Raw genomic sequence first — 20,968 nt, 5'->3', positions numbered from 1 at the left:
AAAAATGTCTGATTTCAAGTAAACTCACGAAGTCCTTATTTTCACGAATTACTTGTATTGACATAAATGCCTAAAAACTTTTTATGGAAGAGCCCAAGATTGTCTAACAGCTTCAATCAGTTAAGTTGTATTGGGACATAAATGCTCCACAAGTATTTTATTAAAGAGCTAAATTTTGTGTCTGGTTTATAACTTACCAACTAAAATAAGCCCCTCCCGCTACCAAACACACAGAAGCCATAAGTGGTTACTAAATGGTAATACACAGATTATTTTCAACCAGACAAGTCACTTCCTCCATGAAAGACTGCTAAGCTGAACCCAAGCTTAGTTCAAGTATGCATTTGATCTGTCATTAAATGCCCAGATTTTAACATCATCTGGTTTTTTAAACCCAGGGGATGGCTCTTTATTTTGAGCATTTGTGTCCTACATATTTCCTTTTCCTAAATTGCCTCTTATGCCATTTGATGCATAAAGAGGCAAGATAATCTCACCTCTGCTACCTTAATAAAAAATAACTCTTTCATAAAGATACAACATGGCTAAGGAACCTTTCTGATAATAACCATCAACATGCAGATTCAAAGGTTTGACCACTGAATTTGCATGCCAAATAAATGGAGATATTGTAATATTTTACACAAAATCAGAAATGTCCTGTATGCCTGAAAACTGATCCTTTAATATTAGTAATGACTTAGAGGTTTCTATATTATCTTCTTTAGTCTCTTAAGCTTATCTCAACTGTGAAAGCAGTCTACTGGACACTTATTGGTTCTGTGCTAACAGATAAATTTAAAGCATCAAACTTCCAAGCCTCAGTGTAGAAAAGAGGCTGTACCATTCAATTCAGAGTGTCTGCTTTTCTCTTTTTTTTTTTAATCACAGCATTTCAATTCCAGAATATATTTCATGGTTCACTGAAGAAGTTCACAGCTTAAAAACATGTTTTAGGAAATGAAAGGATAAATTTATAAGGCCATCAGAGAATAATTATCAAATAAATGTTATTAAAAAGAATTTCATATTAGGAATCCAAATAATATGAAAACGTGGAAATGTTCATATGACAATGAAAATCCTTCATCCTCTGACTTTCTTCCCAAGGTTTTCTATTAGTTCCAAGTATTTCTACAGTTTCAATCCATAGATCACTAGCTTTTGACGGCCATGCCAGTTTTGTTCTTATTTAGTAGATCGAAGGTTTTCTGAAGCATAATGAGTGAGCTCTTCAGCTGCAAACAAAATTAATTTTCAAAGTCAGATTTTTAAAATTCTTTGATTATTTTATGCCAGAACTTTACAATTAAATTCAATAGAGTTTTGTTTATACAAATAAAAACTGAATATAACACACTCAATTCTTTAGGATATCTGCTGTTTGCTACACAGTTCCCCTCATCAGCTGGAGTACTGCATTTTTTCCTACTACTTTATATTCTACTTTCCAATATGTCCATTAATCAAATTATCCCGAGTGAAAGGCTCATTTTCTTAAATGGTTTCTGAAATTGGACTGGTCTCTTCACTATTCCTACACAATTTAAGTTCCACTGATGGGCCATTCCTTACTATTATGTTCATGTTCCTGTTCGAACATCTAAAACTTATACATACCCTCTGTCTCTATGGTTTTCCTTAATCATGTTGCTTCTAAACCCCCAGAACAATACCTTTACTACTTAACACTCTTGATGCTGAATTTTATACTTTTCTTAGTCTTTAACAATACACATGGATGTTGATTTCTCTAATAAAATTATAAACAACTTGGGACGAAGAATTATGTCTTATTCTTTCTTGTATTCACTCATTCATTCCACAAATATTTATTGCTTATCTATTACATGCTGATCACTATTCTAAGACTGAGTATAAATAAAATGACTCCCCACCTTCATGGAGCTTACAGACTAGTGAGGGTTACTAAAATGAATAGTCACATACATAAGTATAAACTTAGACATTTTATTTATTTATTTTTGTGGTGCTGGGGCTTGATTACGTAAGCACTATATCACTAAGTTATATCTTCAGCCCTACTTTATCACATTTTTAACATGAGTAATTAGAGGAAAATAGTATTTTCTGAAATGAGGTTCACTAGAAGGGAATTGAGTTTTGTTCTGATTGATTTGCAATGCCCATTAAGTCGTTAGGGTAAAGCTCAGGAAAGGGGGTCAGAGTAGGAAATACAGATATTGGGTTTGCTGCAGCTTGACTATATCACCTCCAAAATTCATGTTAAAACTTAATCCCCAAAGCAACAATATTAACAGATGTTAGAGGGTGATTAGGTCATGAAGACTGCCTTCAGAGACAGAGTAGTGTCCTTATAAAAGGGCTGAAGGAAACTAGCTAGGTCCTTACACTTAGATGGTACCGTTTATGAGCAATAACCCTCAGACACTGAACCTGCCTATTCCTTTATCTTGAATTTCTCAGCTTATGGAACTGTGAGAAAGTTCTGTTATTTATAAACTATCCAGTCTCAGGTATTTTGTCATAGCAGCACAAGAGAGTAAGGAAGGAGTCAGAAGCTAATGTGATTATTTAAAGTTAGGGGAGTAGATGAGAACACCTAAAGGGAAAGTAATGGAGAAGGAAAGAGAATCTATCACAGAGCTCTAAAACATTTGGGCCAGGAAGAAGTGAGTATAAGAGTTGGTTTTGACCAACAAAAAGTAGCTTTACATTATTCTAACTGAAAGAAGACAGAAAATAATACATATTATATAAGCCATTTATATGAAATGTCCCAAATAGGCAAACCCATAGTAATGAAAACAGATTGGTGTGTGCCAGGGGGGTGACTGCTAATGTGTACAAGGTTTTCTTTGGGGGTGATGACAATGCTTAGGAATTAGATGGTGGTGATAGTTATACAGACTTGTGAATATAATAAACATTCTTTAAAAGGGCGAATTTATATTACTTGAGTTATGTCACAATGAAGCTTTTTATGGTTTTAGAGAAGGCAAAATTAGCTATATTTCAAGAAAGGTGTGGTCAGTTTCAAATAGTGCTGACACTTTATAAGATGAAGACTTTTTAAGAAGACATAATTTTTACATGCTAAAGATCACAGAAAACCTTATCTCAAACAATATCCATAAAAGGAATAACAGGGAGAGAAAATGCATACATTCTACTTGCACCCTCTTCAAACCCTACTAAAAGTACAATAAAGGAATTTTCTTCCTCCTTTCTTGTTTTTTTCTTTTCCTTTTTTAGTGGGGATTAAACACAGGGGCAGTCATCACTGAGCTATATTTCCAACCCTTTTTTAAAATTTTGAGATAGGATCTCACTAAATTTCCAGGTTAGCATCAAATTTGATATCCTCCTGTCTCAGCCTCCCAAGGAGCTGGGATTATAGGCCAGGCTTGTGCCACTCTATGTGCCACACCTTTCAGAGGCACTACTAGAGAATGTGCTCCATTAAAAGGAGAATGCAGGGCCTGGAGATACAGCTCAGCCACAGAGCACTTGCCTAGCAGGCGCAAGGCCCTGGGTTCAGTCTCTAGCACAAAAAAAGAAAAAGAAAAAAAGCCAAGAAAGGAAAACATGGGACCTGGAAAGCTAGGAGACAGACAACAGAAATCCCCAGGAGGACAGCTGTACACCAGATACAGGATCACCAGACCTGACTAGAGTTAGTCAGAAGGCTCCATCAGTAGAATACCTGAGTAAATAAAGATTTTGAGAAGAGATCTGTAAACAGAATTAGGAGATGAAATGCTTATAAGTAATACTGATAAACTAATCAAAGGTAGTTATGGTTTACTTTTATGGCTCTCATCTTGGAATAGCAAACTTGGTCAAAACAGCAAATACTGAGTATTCTTCTAACCAAAATTATAACTTCACTGGAAAGATAATAGAAATTTGAAATGTATGTGTGGTGGGTGGGAGGTAGGAAAGAAAACCAAAACCTTGTTTTCCATAAAAGAAAGTTAAAAGATAATGTCTAAAACTGAAAAAAATCAAGAATTAACAATACGTGGTTGTTGACAAATATGGATGTAAGCAAAAGAATGAACTGAAAGAGTTACATAGGAACTTCAGGAAAGAAATGGGGGAAAGAATACTGAGATTACCACTCTTCTGAATAAACCTTGTAGAACAAGTTAATTCTTTATGTGAAGTGATTTTTGATGAAAATAAAAATTGAAAAATGAAATATAAAGTATGACAGCCGAAATGCCTGACCATGAAAAGAAGTAGATATAAAGGGGTAGAAAACCAATGTGGGTAAAGCAGGTTTGTTAATGCAGAAGATAACAGAGCAGAGTTAAGTGCTGATGGTCAAGATCTATTCGATGAGGGAGAATGAAAATGGAGAGGTAATCCCAGCTACTCAGGAGGCTGAAGCAGGAGGATTAGCAAGACATTGTAGTAAGATAACAAGGGAACGAATGAAGGAAGGTGTGGAGAAGCTAGAGAAGTGATGGATGAAGTCACCCACTAACACACACTGGAACTTTACCTCCCATAGGTGGAGGAGTGTTTCTAAAATTAGTCAAGAAGAGAATGGGGGTGCAAGGATAGGATAATTTATAGATTGATTATTGAAGGAGGAGGGAAAGTTTCTCTTTTCTCCATATGGCACAGTCATCAATTGAGAGGGAAAATGGGAGGAGAGGGCAAGGGGAGAAGGACACCATCTGTCCTTGCTGAGGGTGGAAGGAAAGTCACTAAGGAACTAGGTACAGCACATCTGAGAAGCACCAAGTTGAAGCTGTAACCTTAGTGCCCACATGAAAGTCCAAGAACTATAACTGAATATTCTTAAGAAAAAATACATATATATACATAGAAGAAAGGGACAGAAGGGGCTGTGGTTGTGGCTTAGAGGTAGAGTGTTCGCCTACCATGCATGAGGCACCAGGTTTGATCCTCAGCACCACATAAAAATAAAATAAAGATATTGTGTCCACTTATAACTAAAAAATAAATATTTTTTTAAAAAAGAAAGGGACAGAAGGAAATGAACTATTAACAGTAATTGTATCTGAATGTTAAAACTATATATTCTCTTGTAATACTCTCTATTTTTTAATTTTGAAAAGTGAGTGTGTTATAGTCATAATGGAAATATTAATCTTCACTTTTCAAAGGAAATTCTAAGTCTAGTTCATAGAACTAACTAGCACATACTGGTGAGACCATGTTCAAGAGAGGACAATAACAAAATAATGAAATTACCTAAGTATTCACTTTAATGAAAAACTGGTAAAATAATTATGTCACATTTATACAGTTGAACCCTATGCAGCTATTAAAAGAACAGGAAATGCTTTATATGGTGACACAGAAGTATCACTAAGATATATCATTCATACATAAAAGAAAAATAATGCAGAGTGTATATAGGAGCTACCACTTCTATAAAAATTTAATTTTAAGCATAAAATTTTATCTAGAAGACCAGTAAAAAGAACGAAGTAGATAGATATATACATACTGATATATACAAACATTTTCAAAATCTATTACTAATTTTAAAAAGAGGATACTCAACAATGTGTATACTATGTTCCCAGTTTTGCAAGAATAACACAATGGCTACATACATAATATGTATAATGCAGAAATTTTCCTCAAATTATAGTATAGGAAATATTCTCTCATAACCACAGCAACTGCTTCACACTGGTATGAAGGTATTAAGTACTTTGGTACAGACATTTGCCTACCTGTTCAAGCATCACTATGGAATCTCGGAGTACTCCTTTTAAATGATGAGCCTGATCTTTGTTCTTTTTAATGTTTTCAGTTCTTGAGACAATATCAGAGACTAGACTGAAAGAAAAATAACATCCCAAATCAAGAGAATAGCTTCTGAACTTTCATTTCCAAAAACTGTCAGTGCCTCATACATTGCAAATAAAATACAAAAGTAAACAAACAAACAAACAAAAAAAGCTAATTATGACTACAGGGTAATGAGGAGACCAGAATTTTTAAGACTGGAATTAGATTTTTCTACAACTAAAGAACTGCTGAAATAATATGGTGAAAACAGGCTGGGGAGTGGGATGACACTTACTTTAAAGATTTATCTTCTCGGAGGTGGAGCCGGTAAAAGGACTGAGCAGCATATTCTACCTTTGACAGCTTCAGAAACAGTGTGACATTCAACAAAACTAGCAACAGCAAACTAAACAGAACAAACCATACCTGGTTAATCCATACTTACACCTCAAGCATTGCTAGTACACAATATATATGCAAAAGCCTCAAAAAATGTGTATTTCTAAGACTTATTTGCTAATCACTTAAATAAATCATCCCTATTTTATTGTGTTAAATAATTACTTTTAAATATTAAGTGAACATTGGGGAAATTGGAGGGTAACTAGAGTAACAATAAAAGTATTTAAATAACTCCAACTCACAGGTTGGAATTGTATCTGACATCTCTCCTCTCTGCTTGGAATCCCAGCCAGTATTGATATGTGACCACCAGCTTAGAAATCTACCAGGTAAGTTTTCAGGATGTATTTTTGGGTACTTTGGCTTAAGCAATTATACACCCATAATGCTGCATTTCAAAAAAGGAAATGAAGATCGATATGCAGCTGATCTTAGGTGGATAATGATCTATCTCTTTATTCCCAGTGGAACCAAAAAGAAAAACTAAATAAACAATTACCATTTAGCAAAACTTTCCTCTTGTTCATCCTGGAAAAAGGAAGTATCAAATACCCAGTATACAATAATGTTGTCAAATATAAAATGTTATGTGTTAAATATACTTAATGTATTGGTATTCATAGCAACCTTTCAAGTGAATGAATACATATCTTATTACACATATATGCAAATATATAGATGACACCATATCTACTTTTTTTCTGTTAAAGCAATGACTTGACATTAAAAACATATGATGGAAGTTTGTGATATAGTTCAGTGGTAGATCCTCAGCACCACAAAAATAAAAAATAATTCACTTTTACCCTTCAAGAAAATTATTTAAGAAAAAGAAATTTAAAGGTAGCAAGAAAATAAATCTATAAAATTATTATGGCATTGAAATTATATAGGGATCAATATTTCAATATTTGACTATAAATTTTCTGCAAAGTAATGCAAAATAACATTGATAATATTTGCCATTCATTATTGTCATAGAAAGTCAATTTAAGCAAAATATGATAGCATTTTATAAAACTCAAAGGAATAACAATATTTACTGTTTTGAAATCTATAATAAGAAAAATAATTAATATAAAAGCTTCATTCCAAAAAATTATCACCCAGAGTGTATCACTGAGTCAGAACCAATTCAATCAATTTAAAGGACTATCTCAAGATTCATATAGACCCATGTAGATATTAGTTCTCTAAATATAAATGGTTAAGCAGGTTCCTAGAGTGTACCCTGAGATTCAAATGCATACACACACACACACACACACACACACGCACACGCATATATACATAAACACATCACTATGTGATGCTCAGATTACTTGTGTTGGAATAAACTGGGGAGTGTGCTTTAAAATACTGATTATTGATCCCTAGTAGAGATCTACCCAATCAATCTCTGGGACTAGGGCCAAGAAATTCACATTGTAGCCAACTCCCCAAGTGATTCTTAAACACAGTATATGGTAAGAACTACTGACCTAATCAAATAGAGTAAAATAGTATCATTGAGACTTTACCAGCATGTACACATGTATAAGTATTCCTTTGAAATTTATGGAATTTCCCATAAAAACCCATAATAGTAGAAATGGATCTGATTTGTTTAAAAATTTTTAAAAATGTTTTTGAAATACATACTTGTATTCCTCCAAATTTAACTACTATGAAAATCATACATCAAAAACTACATACTGAAACCTATAAAATTGCTGGTTTTGTAGACCACCATTGGTCAAATAGTAGTAATTTCAACCCAATAATATACAAATGCATCCAAATTATTTGGGAAACTAGTTAAAAGTAAATGAAGACACAAATAAAATGAGCATTCACAACAAATACTTACAAAATACTCATCACCACAATAAGAGCATTGTTACAGGTGTTCATTTTCTTTCCTGAAGATCACAAGAAAAAGGCTGCATTAGAGTGAAGATTGTGATTACAACTGATAAAAATTTAATGTTCATTTGAAAATTGAAAAAGAAATTTTAAAAGTTATAAGATAAAGTGATTTAGGGTAGTTTCCCTGTGCCTCTTTTTTGATTTCTTGTATCCTGTGTAAGGCAGAAAAAAATCTACAAAGAAAAACCTACAGCAATCCTTCAAATTTGGGGTATATTACAAATTAATTTACTCTAAAATTAAGCAATTCATTATAGCATGTCTGATATATAGCTAAGTACTAAAAAAATAATATGTGAGCTGGATTTATGTACAGAGATTCCTTCCTTTTTTAAAAAAATCATTCTCATCTATTCACTGTTGCCTACACTTTTAAATTCCAAAATTAAAGAGCCATTAATCTTAAATAGTGTTAAACATTCACACTAAGGTATAAGCCTAAAGAGGATTTGATAATGTAGGAGAATGAGAGGTATGACAATTTTATAATGCTGAGAAGGCAGAAGCAGCAAAATGTCTTCAAAATTGAGAGTGGGGATAATAAAAGTCAGTTCCATCTTTGAAACTTTCCTAAACTGGCCCTGACAGTACATAAGAACAGTCTTCTCAAAGATAGAAATCAAATGAGTGAAGTGATCCAGAAGACAGGAGAAGCTATTGTGGTGGGACTGTGGCCAGCAGAGGAACACACACATCTGAAGGGGCAGCAAGGAGGAAGCTGTAACCAACTGCTGCTGTGAAGGGTTGTCAGATCTGAGTTTTTGAATAAAAATGTCCAATTTTTAAAATGCTGTGTGGGCTAAATAGAATACTTTTGGCCATATACCTGCCATTTTAATAACTGCTCCTTTATGCTTTAGTATTTGTTATCTTTAAGGAACTCAAGAGTGTGATAAACATTATCAAAATGATAGGGAAGAAAGACAGACATCCTGACATACAAACAAGGGAGACCTTCTGCTTTCTATAACTGAGCTAAAGTCCTTCATCTGTTCACCAACAACAGCTACCTGTAACATCCCCTTTGGTCTCTAAGCCCATATCTCCAGAAGAATGCTGAGAAGAAAGCTTAGGAACTGTTTCTGCTGTTCGGTTGAAAGTTCGCCTTCTCCTCCGCAGGCAGCTAAGTTTTCCAGGGTCTTCAATAGATTGATTTAACGAAGATTCTTCCATTAACAAATCTGATTCTAAGAAGGAAAACAAAATCTTTAAATACAGGGAAACCTTCTCAACTATAAGATAGTAGGGTTTTTTAAAGATTTAACTATCTGTTAGATTCTTATGGCCTAGATTCAAACTTTATTCTTAATGAAAAGCTTTAGAGAGTATGATGACCCCATAATGAGGTTTTATTTTTCTAGGAAGAATGTGTATTAATAAATGATGGGATCATCAATGCCAATTTGCCATGTGCTATATTAAATATTAATGTAATGGTTTCAGTTATGGAAACAACAGGCCACCCACTTACAATGGATCATTAGAAAAATCTCCAAAATAGGCTAAGGTACTTGTCAACCTCAAAGGAAGGACTAGCATATAATAGTTTTAATTTTCAATGAGGGTTTGCAAGAAAGGAAGCACAAGTAAAAAAAAAAATCTAAACAAGCTGAAATCCTCATTTTTGTTATTTCTTTCAACCTTTTCCTTCACAAGATTTTTTTAAATTAGCTCATTATTCAGTGACCAAAATAATTTTTGAGTTTTATTTTCTCTGCTTCTGATGAGAAGTTTACTAATGAAATAGTCAAAGAGAATAAGGCCAGGAAAATAATCAACAAAACTAAATGATACTATGAAATGAATGAACTCCAGTTTTTCCTCAATTAAAATTACATTCATATATATATATATATATATATATATATATATATATATATATATATAAACATCCAAACAGAATAGCTGTATCACTTCCCCAGTCACTCCTTAGTACCTACCTCCACCAAATCTATACATGTATATAACACCATTGCTAAGTGGGCCTCCACAAGTCCAGGAAACCTTCCACAAAGAAGAAAGTTGTGGGCCTAAGGACTTTCCAGATCTTAGAGAGCACAGGGTATATCTGTGACCTGATCACATAATCCCCTCTCTGTATTCATCTTTCTTGGTTCCTTGCAGAGGCAGGGGTTGTGATAGCTCTTCACTGTATAATACTGGACAAGTCACTTAACCATACCATGTTTCAATTTCCTCTATACTAAAGTGGAAAAGCATAATCATTCCTATTTGCAGGGCTGGATGAGTATGAAATGAGTTAGTATTTATAAAGTACAAAAAAATTTATTATATATCTGGCATTAATAAACATTATGTAAGTGTTTGATAGACCATTAAAAATCTGAAGTTTTGAAATCCCATAGAGATAGAGCAAGTAGGGGATTTTGAACCACTTTAGTGAATCATTCCCACCATCATCTATTGTCTCCTGCTATGAATCCAAATGAAGAAGCAATTTATCTTATTAATAAGTGCTACCTTTACAGAAATAGATGCATCAAAAACTTTACAAACCAAGCTGTTTAAAATACTGCTCCAACGAACTCCAGGAATTCTTTTCAATTAAAGATTTGACAAGTCCCCATGGTTGTTTTCTGTATTTCAAATCTGTGGAAACTCTGATAAGAAGGAAAAATATTTATTTAAGGTCATGCTATAGTTATATTAATATTATAATTAAATGAAAGATTATATTCAGTGGAAAGCCAAAAGGATTCAAAGTCATTAAGATTTTAAAAGAAAATTTGTTCACTAATAATGCCTTCAAAAAACTACTGGATTGTTAATAATTTCATCAAATTCTCCTTTTAAATACTTGCTATTATATTTCTTTCCTTTCTCTAATCCTGAGTTTTTCTTACTTATATAGCAATCATGGCTCCAAATAAATGCTAAATTTTTTTCATGCCTTGTATGAAATTTCTAGTGGTCACATATTTGTTAAGAGTAACCACATTAATTAGGACTAGGCCAGGCATATGATAGCTCATCACACTTCAATGCACCAATCCTCACTTCCCACTGCAGCCAGTTACTGCTCACCATCTGCTCCCCCAGAACTCCCAGCCCCCTTGCCCTAAAATAAGGTCATAGGATGAGTTCAGGGCAATGGACTGTGAGCTCAATTCTATAGCTTTCTCTTTCTATAGCAACTGAAATGACACTTATGGATTGTGTGGCTGTAGGATGTTAAAGCTGTTATCAATTGGAGTCCTGGGTAAAGAGCCCCACCCCTCTTCTGATCTCTGAGGATATATAATTTAAGCAAGAAATAAAGCTTCATTGTGTAAACCTAAAAATTCAGGGTTAAAATGTTACCAGAGCATAATTTAGCCTACTCTGACTATACACTCATTGATGATAGCTCACCTTAGCCTGCATTTCTGTTTTGAAGATGGGATGATACAGTATCTGTTCAGTGTATAGAAGTAATCATGGTAGGGGACATCATGTGTCAGTACTTCTGAATCTATTAAATAAAATTGTGCTTCTCGACTTTCTTTATACAGTGTCTGCCAAAATAAGATTTTAAAAATGTTGGCATGTACATTTTAACAATTTTATAAGTTTTTTTGGCGATTTAGAACATATATACTAGAATTCCTTCCCAGAAGTTACAAAAGACATGAGAAATCTATATACCAAGCTAGAAGAACCTCCATGTTGGCTGTGGCATCTATGAAGTGAGAAGGGGCCCACAGAAATAGATTTAATGTCCCACTGTCATTTCACTATACAATTAATTTTTTATTTTAGGCATGAGGAGGGAAAAGGAACCATATAATCTCTTGAATGTTTCTTAGTTTATAAGAAGTTTTAAATCTTTGCATTGGAGAACATTCAAAAATCAACTAAATAATACAAAAATTCATCAAAAATAATACAAAATTTATCAAAGTTTAACCAACCCACCCTTCACCCAAATAGCAAAGGCAACCAAAAAATATTGCTTTTGTTATACCAGATTTAAAGTGGCTGTCAGATAAACCTTCCTCATTTTAACCATATCTTTTCTACCTATCCTCTAAGAGGGGAAAATGAGGTTTCCAAGGTTATTAAAGATTCCCTGATACAAAAATACCAAACTTTTCTTATATGTTTGACAATATTTTAAAAAATTTAAAAGGTAATGAACAAAACTGCAAAAGCATAGATTATAATGAGTATTTGCAAAACAGGTACATTACACTTAAACATAAGTTGCCAATACTGTCATAATTGATTACAGTATTGATTACTCCAAGATAGTGCCAAACTGGTCATTAAATAGCTTATATTTGGTTTCTTTCCCATGTTTCACAATAGCCATCTAGTTATTTGGTACTAAGTTTTGACATGATTCTGCAAGTTGGATTGTAGAAGTGCTCTTTTTAAAATATTTTATTATGAAAAATTGTTAACACAGTAGAAGAAATGAAGTATAATGAGCCCTCATGAGCTCACCAACCAACTTTAATAACATTATCTACTGCCCAATATTTTTTTATCTGTACCCAACTCCCACATTCCCTCCTTCTACCACCATTTTTTTGCCTGGCTAGATTAGTTTTAAAAGAATCTCAGGCATCAATATACTTTCATTCATAAATATCTCAGCATATCTCTTTTACACACACACACACACACACACACACACACACACACATATATCAGTATATTTCATTTAAAACACAGCTACAGTGCCATTATTATGTATAACAAGTTAATAATTCTTTTTAACAGGTAGTTTATTTAATTAAGTTTGGATTAATATGGTTTATATGCCTGGTAAATCTCTTGTAACCTCCAACAGTCCCCCTTCCTTTTTTTTTCTCCATTTTTTTTTTTGTAGAAATTATCTTGTAAATTGGTGACTATGGTAGACAGGTTCTCTCTCATCACACACACGATTCTTTCAGAATACTGACAGGATAGGCATACCTGCTTTTCAGTGGCAGCAGTGCACTTTCTAGTAAGTGGATTATTAAGGACTATAGTGTAGGTCATGTTTCTCAGTTGATCACCTCCAGATTCTACAGTCCAAGGAGTAGACACTACATCTAGTCATGGGAAACATAAAACATGTTAGCTCTAGAAATTTGAAGTGCATGACTTTAAATAGAATCAAAAGTATTATTTTAGAATTATTTTTTTAAAAATGGTTTGCTTTTGCATTTTGTTCCTACAGTGTGGGAGACCAAACTTAGGGGCTAGCACATGTTAAACAAGTACTCTACCACTGAGCTATAACCATCAGCCCTAAATTTTTATTTTTGACCAATCCTGAGCCCCTTATAATTATGTATGTTCAATGCAGAAGAAAAAGAAATTAGCTGGGCATGGTGGAGCACACATGTCACCTCGGCTGCTCAGGAGACTAAAGCAGGAACTTCTCAAGTTCAAGGCCAGCCTGGTCAACTTAGTGAGATCCTGTCTCAAAACAAAAAGGACTATGGATGTAACTCAGTGGTAGAATACCCTGAATTCAACCCCAATGCCAGAAAAAAAGAAAAAAGGAAGGAAGGAAGGAAGGTGGGGAGAGAGGGAGAGATTAAACATTAGATAGTCTTACATGTTACATATACATGTGTTTGATCTACTTATTCCTAAACTGTTTCTTATTAATACACTTTTTCTTTTTTTTAGAAGATAAAATTAAAAGTTGGTTTAGCTGTAAGCTTCTCTTTAAAGTCCCTAGTACCTATGGACAAAAGTAATGGCAACAACCTTATCAAACAGAACAACACTTCAGTATACTATCATTGAGGACAAAACTTTAGAAGACATTTATTTTTATAACAATATGACCTTGATAACCCCTTGTAAAGAAATCATGTCAACATCATGAGAAGTCAGAAAATTAGCAGTTTGTCTACAACATCTTCAATCAAGATAAGGCAATAGGATGAAAAATGATTACATTCTATATAAACTTTTTTATATTAACAGGGCTATAGGAACATCTCCATATTTTTAACAGGATCTTGGTCAGAGTTCTTTTTATTTACTGAGGAACAGCACAGTAAGTGAAAACACACTTTGAAGAGAAATGTAGCTCTAGATTACAGCACCATACAATTAGTTAAGTACAGATAAAAGCAGTATGGACTCTATTCAAAGACCTGACACCTGATGGCACAAGGACAAATGGACTTGGGCAATAACTCAGTATGTTTTGCTGCTATTCATCAGCATTCTAAAGTTTAGGAGCCTTTATCTAACCTATTATCCATCATAAAAAAAATGAAGCAAAGATTTATGATATAGTCAATTTTACTTAATTTCTTTTATACAGCTAGGCCTAGAGTTTAATTATGGACCATGAAGCTGTTCTTGAGTATCTGGCAAAACCTTATAACTAAATTAAAAAGGCAACATCATGAACCATAAAATCTTTATCCAGGATTTGCTGAAAAAAGGATTTATTTGGGTGTTCATAAAAGAAGATATACAATTAATTCTAAAATACTGTTTCGGAAGATTGCTTTGGTCATGTCAGCCTGTTTCAGGAAAATGACATGAATAATCAATTGCATATTAAAATTGAAAGATATCATTGATTTCTGATATTTAAATTGTATACTATTCAATGAAACAATAAACAAGGATAAAAGAAAAATATCTATTTTCCCCTGTATGTTATGTTTGCATTTTTAACAATGTTACCAACAAGATGTACTAAATATCATTTGCCAGACATCACATAATTAACATCATATTAGAAATAAGTCCTCCAATATCTAAATAAGGTTCATGATAATATAAAAAAAATACTAGAATGAAATTATAAGAAAAGTGGCAATAGTGTACAAAAGGACACATGAGTCATCTGATGTACTGAGTTAAAGTAATAAAGAACAGAGCAGGGATTGTAGAACAAACACTTTAAATTTTTAATTTAAATATTTAATTTAAATATTTAAACTGGTGAAACATAACACCCATTAGGATCCTTAATATTTTTTCTTTTTTATTTATATATGACAGTGGAATGCATTACAATTCTGATTATACATAGAGAGCACAGGATCCTTATTATTTTTAAAAAATAGAAAATAACAAGTGTTGGTGAGGATGCGGAGAAACCAGAACCTCTGTCCACTACTGGTGGGAATGGAAAATAGTATGATTATTATGGAAAACAGTGTGCTCTTTCTCAAAAAATTAAACATAGAGTTATCTTATGATGTAACAACTCCACTTGTAAGTATATACCCAAAAGAACTGAAGGCAGGGACTATACATCAGTATTCACAGCAGCATTATTCATAGTAGCCAAAAAAATGTAAATGACCAAATGTCATTAGCAGATGAATGAATAAACAGAATGTACTACTGTATATGCATACAATGAAATATTATTCTTCCTTAAAAAGTTATAAAATTCTGACACATGCTACAACATGGATGAATAAACCTTGAAGGCATGCTAACTGAAATAAGCCCATCATTTAAGGACAAATATTGTATGATTCCACTTACACAAGGTACCTAGAATAGCTAAACTCAGAGACAGAAAATATAATGGAGGTCACCAGGAACAAAGGGAAAGGAAAAACAGAAAGTTATTATTTAATAGGTTCAGAGCTTGTTTGGGATAATGAAGTTCTGAAAATGAATGGTGATAATGTTTCTGCAACAATATGAATGTACTAAATGCCTCTGAACTGTACACCTAAAAATGGGTCTTATGTATATTTTATCATAATTTTTAAAATTTATAAATCTAGGTAGAGGGTATATGGATGTTATTATACATGCAAATTCTTTTACATTTTCAAAATGAAACATTTGGATAAAAGTACTGAAAGCTGAGTTTTTAATTACAGGTAGTGTCACACAACTGTAAATTAAGATTAAATAGAAGATCCACTTAAAAACTCCTTGATTTTTTAAAAGATATCCAGTAGTGGCCATTTCAATGCTGGAATTAGACTTAACCCACAAATAGTCAACTACACAAAAATATTAAATTTTTACATTTTTAAAAGATGCCTTTGAAACTCATTATTAAGAAATACAATTTGATTACCAGGTAAAAGATTCCAAGGACAGCAGTATGTTTTGCAGCCATGTGCAAATTGTCTTTTGAGGAAAAGTTTTTCCCTATAATCTTGCACTGTGCCTATAATTGTTCAGATTGTGATTATGTAGAAATCTTTGCTTCCAAAGCCATTTATAACATCAGATAGCAGATATAGTCATTCATATTGAAGCCAGGTATGATATCAGACAACAAATGTAATTGTGTTTCAAAACCTGAACTTCATTTAGTATAAAGCATGGAATAACATGCTAGTCCCTTTTGGGGTTTTTCAGCCATAAAAAAATGGCAGTGCAATGTCAATAGGCATCACTTAGAAAATTAAGGGAAATAATAAATCTGAGTCTTCTACTTTTCCAAGTAGAAATGAATAACAATAAAATATAAAATAAATTCCAAAGAGAGATAATAAATTAAATATAAGATACTGAGTGAAGAGGAAGATTTATAACTCTCCAATAAGCCACACTTTTAAAAAAAACACATTTTTAAAAACAAAAGAAAGTGATCTATTAAAACCATGAATCAATATAATCACAAGAGTCAATATCTATCAATTAGAAATATCTTTGCTATTCTAATGTGTATAAGAAAAAATTGATTTTTATATGTAGAAACAATATTGATAATATCATCTATGAATATATAATTATGTTTACATAAAAGTTTCAAATAAAGGAATAACATTTAGTGGTAAATAAAATCCATAGATTAAAATTTTTATTTAAATTGATTATACAATAAGTTTCTCATAAGCAACTTACCTTATGTCAATCTCTGATGCTGCTACATTCTAATTCTATATAGCAAACTAAACCACTTACTCCAAAAGTTAGTAAAGTATCTGGAAATGTTTAGGTTAAATTCATTTTTAAACTATAAGATATTTGAGATATTTACCTTGGCACATGATCATTGAAATCCTTCCAATTTCCTAAAAAACTTTATTTTTTTCACTAAAATATACTACAGACTATAATCTCAAATACATAGGTCCATGCTTTTCACAAAGGAAAGATATACATGTGCTCCACTCAGACTAAGATATAAAATTTCTACCAATATCCCAAAAGCTTCCTCCCAGTCTTTACCCACTGACTCTCCACAACTGAAATCACTATGTCAACTTCATAAGTTTATTTTGCCTGTTTTTAAACTTTATATAAAGAAATTATATACCATGTGTTCTTTTGTACCTGGTTTCTTAGCTTAACATTGTGTCTGAGGTTCCTTCATACTATAGTTTGCCATTGTTTTCATTAGTATATAGTATTATTCTATGGAAGCGTTTGGAATTTATACATTTTATTATTGATGGATATTTGGAAGGTTCTGAGTTTGGACTATTATAAATAAAGCTACTGTGAACACTACAGCAGATGTCATTCAGAGAACTCATGTGCCCATTTCTCAGGGGTGTACACCTAAGGAGTGGAATCTCTTGAGTTAGAGAATTCATAGCTTTAACAAACATTAGCAAACCATTTGGCAAAGTGGTTGTTCTAGTTTATATTCTACCAGAATCCAGTTGTTCCACAGTGGATGCTTTTGAACTAGATTCATCCCAACTGAATAGATACATAAGTGAATAAATATAGTTTTAGTTTTTAAAGGGTTTGAATTTATTTTAAGTAGCATCTGTCTAGTTAAACAATTAAACCATTCACGTGTGAATTTAACCCAACATTTAAAAACTAGTTTATATATCACCAAAATAATCAAAGCAGGTCTAATATTTTCCCCTGACATCAAAAATCAGTTTATATATGCTAAACATTCTAAGGATAATAAATTTATCATTAGGAAAGAATACAAGAACCAACCTATTATATTTCTAGAACTGGAAAATCTCTGCATAAAGCGTGAACTAGTGAAGAGCAATTCAAACATCCTCTCAGCACTGATATGAAAAACTCGATTGATATAAAGTCTTCCTCGAAGATCTTTCTCAGGAAAATCTTCTAGAAAAACAAAAATATACACCAAAGAGAAGTTAAGAAAAGGTAATTTCAAGGAGTGTATGTATGGGTATATTCTTTTGGGCACAAAATGTTTTTTAAATGTGATTACAATGATCATTGCATTCTAGTACACTATCAAAACTCCAAATAGAAATAATATGTGCAATATATATATTTATGTAAACATAAGTATGTATAGTTGACTACATATAATCAAATATTTTAATTATTAAAATCTAGAAAATGTAGGAATATTTTACTGGAATGATATCAAACTCTTGATACTCAAAAGAATATTTCATAAGTGATTAAAACAATATTGAGGGCTGGGGTTGTGGTGCAGTGGTAGAGCACTTGCCTAGCACATGTGAGGCCCTGGGTTCGATCCTCAGCACCACATAAAAATAAATAAATAAAGATATTATGTCCAACTGCAGCTAAAAAATAAATATTAAAAAAAACAATATTGAGACACACAGCCATTAGTAGGTCCTATCTCTCCATACTCATACATTCAGTAAATATTTAGTCATCAATGGCTATAATATCTGCTATGCTCACTAGCTTGTCAGCCTGAATGATACAACCTGACTGCTAACTCCCCCAACACAAGGATCACTATATTCACAATAATACCAACACCACACATTAAAAGAATAGGTATACCCTCTGAAAAATACTCTTCAAAGCTAAACAATGCCCAATGGAACACATTTTTTTTCTAAGAACTAATGATGATGTTGAAAATTAGCAAGTAAAGAAAGTTATATTTGCTCACCTCTTCTCATGCTCCTTGGAAAAATTAGATAAAAATGGCCCATATTTACATGATATTTTCTATGTGTCAGAGGTACTAAGTACCTCTCACTGCATTCCTCTGAAAAAAGTGGTATCATCATCATCATCATTTCTATTTTACGAATGAGGAAATGTACACATAGAGAGAAGTGTCAGGGCTCCACTGACAAACCAGTGTCAGTGACTGGTTTGGAAACTGAACCCACTTCAGCTCTAGAGCACACAAGTATAACCTTTATTTTAGGCTGCCAGAAAGCATTTTGCTTCAAAGAATCAAAAAGAAAAAGACAGATAGGTATAAGAACTCTGTATAATAAAGAAAAAAGTGAAAAGGAATCCAACTTGAAAGTTTAATCATTTAAGGATAGGTATTACTTCTTATTTCAAGGGTTATGCTCCATCAATACAAAATAAAAATTATGACAAAAGCTCCCCATATTTCAGAAATCAAGCTCTGAGAATTACCTGTGCAAAGCACATGTCAACATTAATCCATGGGAACCAGTCCATTTAAATGAAAGGCAATGGCCTATGAATCAGAAAAAACTCCTGTAGCTCTAGTTTCACCTCCAACTATCACTATTTCTCCCTTATTGAATGATTTGTACCTCTCTATTTTGTTACAAGTGCAAAGAACTTAGGGACACACGGTAGATATTGACTTATCTTCACCCTGCAATAACACTATATGTCAGAAAAAATGATTCACTGCAATTTCAAATAATAGCTTTTTTGGTATAGGAACAAATCACTAAAATTAGGCAATCCACTGAGGTTTTATGAAGTAACTCCCCAATTAGGCTTGCAAAACAGCTTTTGCCCACATAGAAGTATTATTTGTTTATGCAAAAATAACTCAAATACACAAAAAAAGCAAACTAGAGATAATTCTATTGATCCTGCCATTTCTTCACAGAACCTATCCTTATTTGTAATTAAACTTTTGGTGTCTTATTCACTTGCTTATTATCTCTCCTGTACTTTACTATATGTTCCATGTAAGTTGGGATAACGTCAGTTTTAAACTTTTACATTCAGTGTTTGACATATAAGAACTGTATTTTTGAATGCATAAATACAGAAAATGCTAGAAATATCTTAGGTTCTATTTTTGTATCCAGGACTTTTGAATTTGTAACCTCTAAAAAAATTTCTTATTTTATTTTGAGATATATAATTAATTAAACTATGATTTATCCCCCTTCCAGTAATGTCCTTTTTCTGTATAAGAGTACAATCCAAAACACTACATTCCATTGAACTACTGAAGTTATTTTAATTTTTAGGTTATAATCTAATACTGTCACTATTTATTTTGTTCCTCAAATTATTTAACTATTTGATTTGGTCATTAGGAGCTCCTTCAGGTTGGTGCCTGTATTTTTTTGACATGTCCACCCTCTCCCACTTCCTTACTTTCTGGCACCATAATGTGCTCCAAGCTCATCTTCAATTTTCTCTGTTCTTAGAATCAGCTATTCTTCTAAGGATCCCTGGGACTATAACTTTTCAAAAATAAATTTCTTGGGGCTAGGGATGTAGAACACTTGCCTAGTACGTGTGAGACCCTAGATTCAATCCCAGCACCAAAAATGTAAGCCTCTTATTCATCTGTAAAAGGGGAAAATTGCACTCATGCATATTTCAGTACTGGTAATTGAACCCAGAGACACTCTGCCACTGAGCTACATACATTCCCAGCCCTTTTTTAAAAATAATTATTCTCAGACAGAATCTCACTATGTTGCTAAGGCTGGCCTTGAATTTGACATGTTCCTGCCTCAGCCTCCTGAGTTGCTGGGATTACAGGTGTGCACCACTGTGCCTGACTCAATACAATATTTCATATTTCTTTTAAATCCCATTTTTAGACAACAGATTCTGAATTACTATTAATAAAAATATAATTTGTTGTATGACTATAAGGAATGAACAACCATCTATTTGTATGTAAATTTATTCAAGGGAGTAAGTAAATGAAATAAATTATTTCCACATGGGATTATTCATTTATGAAATTCATATACTTCAAAATCTCCTATCTGAATAACATCACCAATAGTATTGCTATAATATATTAAGCTAGAGGGGGTATTGCTCTATTCAGTAGAAG

The 20,968-nt window shown here is 32.8% G+C and overlaps 1 protein-coding gene across 1 annotated transcript in view; it reads right to left on the bottom strand.

The window, feature by feature from the left end:
- Nucleotides 1-1,157: 1,157 nt before the first annotated feature.
- Nucleotides 1,158-20,968, bottom strand: part of Gramd1c (GRAM domain containing 1C) — a 33,259-nt gene continuing 13,448 nt past the window's right edge. Inside the window, exons 5-13 of the mRNA XM_026395992.2 lie at nucleotides 17,920-18,057; nucleotides 12,994-13,112; nucleotides 11,443-11,585; nucleotides 10,588-10,691; nucleotides 9,081-9,257; nucleotides 8,012-8,063; nucleotides 6,056-6,166; nucleotides 5,703-5,808; nucleotides 1,158-1,238 (exon numbers count right to left, since the gene is read on the bottom strand). Coding sequence (XP_026251777.2) covers nucleotides 1,158-1,238; nucleotides 5,703-5,808; nucleotides 6,056-6,166; nucleotides 8,012-8,063; nucleotides 9,081-9,257; nucleotides 10,588-10,691; nucleotides 11,443-11,585; nucleotides 12,994-13,112; nucleotides 17,920-18,057 — 1,031 coding nt within the window. The remainder of the gene's footprint in view (nucleotides 1,239-5,702; nucleotides 5,809-6,055; nucleotides 6,167-8,011; nucleotides 8,064-9,080; nucleotides 9,258-10,587; nucleotides 10,692-11,442; nucleotides 11,586-12,993; nucleotides 13,113-17,919; nucleotides 18,058-20,968) is intronic.

This window comes from Urocitellus parryii, chromosome 2 (assembly GCF_045843805.1).
Source record: "Urocitellus parryii isolate mUroPar1 chromosome 2, mUroPar1.hap1, whole genome shotgun sequence".
Taxonomy (NCBI): domain Eukaryota; kingdom Metazoa; phylum Chordata; class Mammalia; order Rodentia; family Sciuridae; genus Urocitellus; species Urocitellus parryii.
Note: the sequence above shows the minus strand (reverse complement) of the source record. Positions and strands in the feature narration are given on the sequence as shown.